This window comes from Centrocercus urophasianus, unplaced genomic scaffold (assembly GCF_019232065.1).
Source record: "Centrocercus urophasianus isolate 14NV4802_14NV808 unplaced genomic scaffold, USGS_Curo_1.0 seq_40, whole genome shotgun sequence".
NCBI lineage: Eukaryota > Metazoa > Chordata > Aves > Galliformes > Phasianidae > Centrocercus > Centrocercus urophasianus.
This window is the reverse complement of record NW_024884978.1, coordinates 147,986-157,138: the sequence shown is the minus strand read 5'-3', so window position 1 is coordinate 157,138 and position 9,153 is coordinate 147,986. Positions and strand designations below refer to the sequence as shown.

The following is a 9,153-nucleotide window of genomic DNA, read 5'->3' as shown; positions in this document are numbered from 1 at the left end:
TCCCTTCCCTTCCCTTCCCTTCCCTTCCCTTCCCTTCCTTTCCCTTCTCCCATTGAAAAGGGCAAAATAAATACTAGGTCAAAATTCTCCCCTTGCCCTTTCAGTGGAAGCAACAGTTTGTCATCAGGGGAAATATTTCACTGAGAAAAGGGGAGAGAGAGAAGAGGTGAGGTAGTGACAAGAAGCAGAAAAACTGCGGATTCCGTTTTTTCTCTTTGCCACCACTGAATTACAGAAGGGCATTTATTGGTGAATGAGCAGCAGAAGAGTTTAGTTAATGTGTGCGTTTCACATTCTTGGATCAGAGGTAGCAAAGAAGGTAGAAGTAATTTGGACTGTGAAGAAACAGCTGCATTTCAGCCCAAAGGTGGCTTCGGGTCACTGCCAAACGTAAAGATTTCTGCATTCCTGCTCCCCCTGCGAAGACTGAAATGACCGCTCTGCAGACCAACAAAAACTGGTTGCTTAATGGAGATGTTTTTCTCATAAAGCCTGAGAGAAGCTGCGCTCAATACATGTGGGGATACAATAGATTAGATAGCTTGTAGGATGCGTTAATAGAGTCCTCAAAGCACTTCACTATCCGTCTCCGTGAAAGGCGTTACATAAATGTGAGCTCATTTGTTATCATTATCTCTCTTTGTCTCCTCGCAGGGTGGGTAATTTGCTGGGTTATCGGGCTACGTGTGTTTAAAAACACATGATAGATGTAACCTCAGCAGACACTCACTGGTTTTCTCATTCTTAAGAGCAGAAACGTTTCCTTCACCACTCGGTAGCTGCTATAGATCCTATCAGCTCTGACTCAGCGACAGAACAACCCCGGTGCACCAGAAATAGAAGCCGTGAGTTCTGCTGGCTCCTTCTGAGCTGCTGAAGCACACCAACCAAACATCCATTTGCTGATACACCTTTCTGCAAGCGCACCTATCCCCAGAGCACAGACCTGACTTGACATTCTCTTTAACCGGAACGGAACTGCTTAATTAGAAGTAATTCAGCATTTCACAGGATGTTGCTGGGAAGTTCTCGTACTCTGCCTTCTTCTCTGCCTTTGGCAATCGGAGCAGCCTTGGGAAATACTCAGCACAACAACACACAGATTGCTTCAGTCAGAACCACAAAGGTTTGGTTTTATGCTGAGCGAAGAGGAGGCAACAGCCAAGAGACCTGGATCCAACCAAACAGCTCTGAATGGAGCATGCAGCCCAGGCTGACCACGTAGTGTTCCCCACTAATGTCCTTACCCTTGGCAAAAAAAAAAACAAAAAATCTCTTCCTGCTCCTGAGAAATATATTGATCCATGGAAGGAGCACGATTCTATAGTTCTTTTTCCACCATTCCCTCAAAATAAACCATTTGAAACCTTTTCCTTATGCCCAGGGTATTTCAAATTCAAGTTCCCAATCCAGAGTGACACAATGCTCAGCACTGATTTTCCAGGTTTGGGTGGGTTTGATGGCTGCTGTGTTACTGCTGAGATTCCAGCAGGCTTCTAAGAAATAATGTGACTAGATTTATTATAATTAATGGAAGCAGGATGAATATATACATGATCTTCTCATTTACACAGGGGAACATCCATACAGCTGGAAAGCAAAGGCGTCTCTACATGGTAAAATAAGCACTACATAAATCTGATGTATGAATTTATAGTACACTAATGACTTCCCATTAAACTGCTGATTGAGCAGTCAGGATGTGGCAAGCATGAGAAGCTCACTCTGCTTCCAAGGACCATGCCAGTGCCTGATGAGTTTCTGTCCTTGGAAGCAATGCAGTGCAGCTAGTGTAGCCTACGTTTGCAGTGTCACTTATTTTGCATGTGCCACACAGAAAAGCCCTCTGAAATAACAGCAAAAGGCAATCGGGCCCACAGACCACGTACTGGCAGCACTGTTACTGTGCTTGAGTCAAAGCAGGGCAGTGCTGATGTTCTCAAGTTTGGATGGCATCCAATTCTCGAAGCAAAGTGCAAAGCGCTGTGAGAAACACCAGCAGAACTGCGCAGCCCCCGGCTGCTGAGGAGCCCAGAGGTCTGCAGACCTTCAGCTCCTGAAGATCTCCCACTGTTCCCACTGCCCACCCCAGGGCCGGCTGTGGCCCCGCTGGGTTCCTGCCTCTCACTGCAGTGTCAGCATGGAAAGCACCAGCTCTGCTCATAGCTCTGCTCATAGCTCTGCTCATAGCCGGATGCTCCAGCTCTGCTTACAGCTTGGCAGCAGCTCCTGGGTCATGCCAGTTATGCCCACTGTCTGCAGCTTCTTAAGCCTTATATCTTGGAAGAGGAATCAATAACATACCCAGCCCTAATGGTATCCTTGCCAGCAGAGAATCTTCAATGTCACAAGAGCTCCACTTCCCTACTAAAAGCTATGCTTTAGAGAAGGGCCATGCCCCAAGCGGGCAAATGCAATGACTTCCTACTGCATTATGGCATTTTTACCTATCCCGCCTTTAAAGCCCTGTTGCATTTTAATCCAGATGTATCACCAGCAGCAGCACAGAGTGGCTGTGGCACAGGCAGCAGCTGCTCCTCCAGCACCAACAGAGCTCTCTGTCAGCTCCTCCCTGCATGCAGGCAGAGCTCACAGGGCTCACAGGACACCTGTGTGCACAGACCTGCAGACACCCACAAGCTGTCCCCAACCCCATACGTGCTCGGAACCCCCTCGGAGCCCGTCTTGCCATCTGTCCATCCTCCCTCCAGGCACGGAGGCATGCCCAGCCTCCACAGACATTACCATAACAGAGCACAGAGCGTGGGAGAAGGAGAGCAAGAGACTGCAAAATAATAAGTAATTGCAGGAAGAAACCAGGGCACAACAGTGTCTGTGGCTTTTGATGTTTCCCTCCTGTCCCGCCGTGCTTTCCTCTTGGGGAAAGAGAATGCTACAAGGTGGGATCAGGCCTTGGCTGTTTCTGTATGGAGCGCCAGCAGGATTATGGATAAATATTGAAGCTATCAAAGAAGCTTAAGGGATTTAGGAACCCACTCCCCATTATTATCCTCTCTGCAGCAGAGGGAAGCGATCTTGTGCAGAGACCTCGAGCACACACCAGGACTGAGAGGCTGCCGAAATGCCCCACGCCTGTTAGAAATTTCCCTTCCTTTGTCGAGCAGGGAAAAAAAACCACCGGTGCTGTTTGTTCTAATAAATGGAGCCAAGGTTTGTGCCTGGCTCAGTGCAGGGAGGACGGAGTGGGGAGGAGGGCAGGACCACGGGGCTGGGAGCTCCATGCACAGCCGTCCATCAGCCGTCTGCCTCCTTCCATGGGAAATCCCAGAGAGAAATGAGCAGAGGGACCATTCCAAAGGAAAAGCCACTGGTCCTTCTGGTGCGTGCAGAGAGGGACAGAAGTTACCATACAAATCAATTCCGAAACGGAGAGGCGGATGTGGGATGCTTCAGACCTGCCCTCCATTCAAAGCTTCTGCTGAAGATTCACAACAGAACTCCATTAACAAAACATGACGGCGGGTCCCACTCCCCCTCCCAGCTCAAAGATCCTGCTGTAAGACAGCTCTGCTGATGGTGAAACGATTCTTGGTGCGTGTGCCAGCACAGGGAGCACCACCCCGAGCCCCTGCCCCTGCTGCAGCTCTCCTGCAGTCCTGGCTGATGCAGGAGCAGACCTTGAGCAGCCAGAATGGTTTCTCTGCCACACTTTGTAGGGAACGCTGCAGTTTTAAACCACAAATTAAATTTTTAATGAAACTTCATAACGGTTGTACCCAAATGTAATGTAATATTGATAGGAGCTGTGCATCCAGCTAGCATGAGATTGCCCTAGAAAGCTTTTTAGGATGTTATGCAATGTATGGTTAAATTAATTATTTGTAATGAAGGGACCTGTGCCCCTATAGCATCGCTGATGTGCCGGCACAAAGAGCACACTCCTCGTTCTCTCTGGATGTAAATGTCAGGCGTTTCAGGAAGAAACTGACTTCTGAGATGGGAGCAATGAAAGAGAGCGAAGGAAAAAGGAGGAGAGGCAGAATGTGTGTGAGAGAGACAGAGAGAAATGGAGAGGGAGAGATCTGCAAAGAAAGACTGCAGCAAAATGCAGCAGATTTCAGAACTCCGGTCCAAAGTGTTGGTCTGTTACAGGAGGGAATACTCCATCTTCCAGGCGGTGCATTTGCACTAACTGCACACCCCGCTCAGGCTGCCCTAATGAGATCTGTAAATTTTTGAAGGCATTAAAAATACATATTCTGCATATGCACAGCTCTGCAGCCTTCAGCAGGGCGGTGTGCGCTCACCTCCCGGCCCTCTCTGTGCTGCACAGGGCACGGGGCTCCAGCAGCACCCAGCTCACCCCACACGTGGCACCACACAGACCTGGGTGCTGTCACTGCTGTCTTCCCAGCACCCGTCCTCATGCCACATCCGTGTGCACGGCGAGTGGGGCTGCAGCAGTGAGCCCTGGGGATGCTGGCTCTGCCATCCTCCAGAGGCACCAACGCTGGAAGCTGAGCTTCTCGCTTTGCCCATCTCGTAGCAAAGCCATTCTCATAATGGATCACATTGCACAGAGGAGACTTAGCTGCGGAATCAGCATTCCCCCCCAGGAGGATGGTTTGTGTGCAGCCGCTTCCACAAACAGGAGAGAGAGCTTCCACTCCCTGCTCTGCATCCGGCCCTTGGGATCACAGACATCCACTCCCCAAATGCCCTTTTGCGCATCTGTAGCAAAGGAGGGCCGGGGCTGAACACCTCTGAGCAGCAGCTCTGCACCGAATGCTGGCCCAAGGGACTGCTGGCCCCAAGGGGGGCACCCCAGGCTGTCCAAAATCCTCCGAATCACAGACACAAATGTTCTTGCTGGCTCCTGCTCAGCACCACACCACCTCCAAGGTTCCCGGATCGCTGCGCTCAGCTCTTTCCATCTACGGAACGATAAATCAGCCACAGAGAACGCTTGGGGAGAGGCGAGAGAAGAGTTAAAAATAATAGGGGCTCCATTATTCCATTATATCTATCCGGCTCCTAAATCTGCAAAAGCAATAACGGATCTCACTGCATGATTCAGTGGTTCTGGGAAAGCTGAATTCTCTGTCATATTTTCTCGTTCTTTCTTCACACGAGGAGGCTCGGGGGGTTACTGAGCGTATCTGTGGGAGAGCAGCTCTGTTGTTTTTTCCTATCCAGGTATTTATACGGTCTCCATCACCATAGTATCAGAGTGTTTATTTTACTGCACCTGTCACCTTGGTCTCCTCTCAGCATAATGTACTGTGGATGACAAAAGCTCCCTGGTTAAATTGGTTCGGTGACACGAACAGCTTTGTCAATACCACGCAGATGTTAACAGAAGTGGGCACCGATTCCGCCGCCTCCCAGAGCCGTTTTACACGGTGGAACTGTATTGCCTGCAGTAACATTGTTTTCACTTTGCATTGCCGCCTGTGGTGGAAGAATCGGACCTGCATTCCTTTCAGCCTTTTCCACAGCATCCCTTTATCCAAGGGAAAGGCATTAACCAGCAGAGGAAGAGAGAGGCCTGCCGTGCCCAGTGTCCACCCCTGCCCAGCATCCCTGTGCCCTCCCCTCACTCCCACCCCTCTGTTCCAGTCTGGCTGCATCCAAACACCACACAGCACAAAGAGCAGAGAAGAGGAGAAGTAACCACTGCAATAAAGCCAGAAGTGAGGAACCCAGAAGGAAATACATATATATATATGTATATGTATATGTATATGTATATATATTTTTTCCCCCCTGAATTTCCTAAAGCAAAGCACACAGCCCTGGGGCTGCGCTCTTCCTGAGCTCCACAGCTCCAAGCTGAAGGCAGGAACAGCGCTGGAAGCAGCTCTGGGAAGGATCTGGGTGAGCAGCCCCTGAGACCCCGAGGTCACTGAGCGTTTTGGTGGCTCTGGTAGCACTGAGCAGTGACAGCACTCCGGAGCACAGCAGAACCTTTGAGCGCCGGCACCATCCCGGGCTCCACAGCCACTCGTGTCCCGGTGCTGCCAGCAGGAAGCATTCTGTGTCACAGAACTCGGGGGCAGGTGAGCACGTGATAAAAAGGCAACGGGGTGAGTCAGGAGCGACGTGCCAACCGGGGGGGAGGGCTTGTCCTGGGGGGGCGCGGGGGGGGGAAGGGAAGTGCCCAGCAGCAGCAGCTCTTCGTCCTTTGCAGCTCCGCGGCCTGAAGGACCTTGTCTTTTCCTGACCCACTTCACTAATCAAAATTAATTGCTTCACATTTCACAGGATAACTTGGCATTATGTAAATACTCCAGCCATATGGGCTGCTGCAGTGCAGATTTGGCGGGGCAGGAACTGAACCGAGCGGAAAGGACCGAATTCACGAACGGTGCGATCGGAAACCGCTCCCTAGGCGCCTCGCAGCGCCGCACAGCCCCGCAAAAAGCCGACGGACGGCGCTGGGGAACGGCGCGGGGAGCGGCACCGTGCGCAGCGCGGTCACGCAGCGCCGAATCCCCGCCGCCCTCCCGGCGTTGAGACGGGCAGCACCGCGAGTGGGGCGGAGAGGGGCTCAGCTCCGCGTCGCAACCCCCCGGCTGCGGGCAAACCTCGGGGCCCCTCCGGCGGCGACGCGGGGAAGCGGAGCTCCGGCGGCCGCGGGGCTGCGTGGGACACGCGATAGCCACGACCACGGGGCAGCCCGGGAGAGCAGCGCTACTGCGCGGCCCCGCAACGCACACCCACAAAAGCCCCCTCTGGCTGCTCCCCCGCTTCACGTTCACTTCTACAAACCCCTCCTCGCCCCGTGGCGGACCTACGCGCCGACAGCCCCGGCCGCTCACTCACAGTCACACTCACATTCACTCACACTCACATTCACTCACACTCACATTCACTCACACTCACATTCACTCACACTCACATTCACTCACGCTCACTCGCGCTCACCCCCGCGGGACCGGCAGCCCCCCCTTCACCCCCCGTCTCGCAGCCGGGATTCCACGCGCCGTGACGTCACGCCTCGCGGCCCCGCCCGGGCGCTATAAGAGCGGCCGCGTGCCGCAGTGGCCCCGGCGGAGAGCGGCGGAGCCGGCGCCAGCCCAGCCCGGTTCCCCGGCCCCGCCATGGCCGCGCTGGTCCGCTGCCTTCCCTTTCCCTCTGCCCTGCCCCGATTCCTGTCCCTGTCCCTGCCCCGCTTCTTGCCCCTGTCCCTGACGCTGCTCCTGGTGCTGTCGGCGCTGCGCGGCCGCGCGCAGAGCTTCGGGCAGACGCGCTTCATCTGCACCTCGGTGCCGCTGGACGGGGACATGTGCGCGGCCACGGCGCCGGGCGGAGGTTCGGCCGAGGAGCTGAAGAGCACCGTGCTGCAGCTACGGGAAACGGTGCTGCAGCAGAAGGAGACCATCATGAACCAGAAGGACACCATCCGCGAGCTGACGGCCAAGCTGGGCAGGTGCGAGAGCCAGAGCGTGCTGGACGGCGAGTCCAAGGGCGGCGGGGGGGGAAGGAAGCAGGGCGGCTTCTCCAAGAACACCATGGGCGATCTGTCCCGGGCGCCGGCCGCCGAGACCCTCAGCCAGCTCGGACAGACGCTGCAGTCCCTGAAAACCCGCCTGGAGAACCTGGAGGTACCCCGCGTCCCGCACCCGGAGCCCGCATAGCGCGGAGCCCGCGGGGGAACGCGGCGTTAACGGCCCCCCCTCGCTCTGTCCGCCCCCCGCAGCAGTTCAGCAGGATGAACTCCTCCGGGCAGAGCACCAACCTGAAGGACATCCTGCAGAACAAGATCGACGATCTGGAGAAAGAGGTGCTGTCCCGGGTCAACAGCCTGGAGGAGGGCAAGTACAACCCCAAGAACGAGTCCGAGGAGCGGGGCAAGATCGAGAGCACCCTCACATCGCTGCATCAGCGCATCAGCGACCTGGAGAAAGGTACCCCCCCTCCGCACCCCACCCCGCCCGCTCCCCGCTGCCGGCGGAATGCCGAGCAGAGCCCGTCCGCTCCGAGCGCTGCCCTCCGCCCCCCGGGGATGCTCCGCGCTGGGGATTACGGCCGGAGCGGGGCCGTGCAGGGGGGATTTGTGCTCACTGCCGTTACATAATGGGACCGGGAGGGGTGCGGACCCCAACCACGGGTGGACGCACTGGGGTCCCAGCACACCTCCACCCCACAGGCCAGAAGGACAACCGCCCCCCGGATAGGTTCCAGCTCACCTTCCCTCTGCGCACCAACTACATGTATGCCAAGGTGAAGAAGAGCCTCCCCGAGATGTACGCCTTCAGCATCTGCATGTGGATCAAATCCAGCGCCTCCCCCGGCATGGGCACCCCATTCTCCTACGCCGTGCCTGGACAGGCCAACGAGCTGGTGCTCATCGAGTGGGGCAACAACCCCATGGAGATCCTCATCAACGACAAGGTGTGGGCACGGGGGGGGCTGGAGGGATCCTCCTTGATGGCACGGTGCGGGCACGGAAGGGCTGGAATAGGGGGGATGGCATGGGGACCCACCTCCCTGACCCCTTCCCGTCCCCGTTAGGTGGCCAAGCTGCCCTTCGTCATCAACGACGGCAAATGGCACCACATCTGCGTCACCTGGACCACGCGGGACGGCGTCTGGGAGGCGTACCAGGACGGCACGCAGACGGGCAGCGGCGAGAACCTGGCCCCATACCACCCCATCAAACCGCAGGGCGTGCTGGTGCTGGGCCAGGAGCAGGTAAGGATCCCTGCGAGGGGAGCGGGAACATGGCCGGCACCACGGGGCTCTGACGGCCACCCCTCACCCCATAGGACACGCTGGGCGGAGGGTTCGACGCCACGCAGGCCTTCGTGGGGGAGCTGGCACACTTCAACGTGTGGGACCGGCGGCTGTCCCCGGGCGAGGTGTACGCGTTGGCCACCTGCAGCAGCAAGGCTCAGGCTGGGAACGTCATCGCCTGGGCAGAGGCCAACATCGACATCTACGGCGGGGCCACCAAGTGGACTTTCGAGGCCTGCCGTCAGCTCAATTAAGGCCACGGACACGCGAGAGCCGCCTCCTCATCGGGTTCTTTCAGTCATTTGGGTTTTCCTCTTATTTATTTATTTATTTTGGTTGGGATTTGTTTGTTTGTTTGTTTGTTTGTTTGTTTTTGCGCAAAACTGACTGAGAACGAAGCCCTCACCTCCATCCCAACCCCCCTTTGGAGCCGGGCCCCCCCCCCCTCCCCCC

General features: G+C 55.7%; 1 protein-coding gene across 1 annotated transcript; it reads left to right on the top strand.

Moving 5' to 3' along the window:
* Window positions 1–7,064: 7,064 nt before the first annotated feature.
* On the top strand, window positions 7,065–9,104 carry NPTX1 (neuronal pentraxin 1). The gene is made up of 5 exons (XM_042833065.1): window positions 7,065–7,568; window positions 7,664–7,871; window positions 8,114–8,358; window positions 8,479–8,658; window positions 8,733–9,104. The coding sequence occupies exons 1-5, from the start codon at window positions 7,065–7,067 to the stop codon at window positions 8,952–8,954; spliced, it is 1,359 nt and encodes a 452-aa protein (XP_042688999.1). The 3' UTR covers window positions 8,955–9,104.
* The last annotated feature ends 49 nt before the right edge of the window (window positions 9,105–9,153 follow it).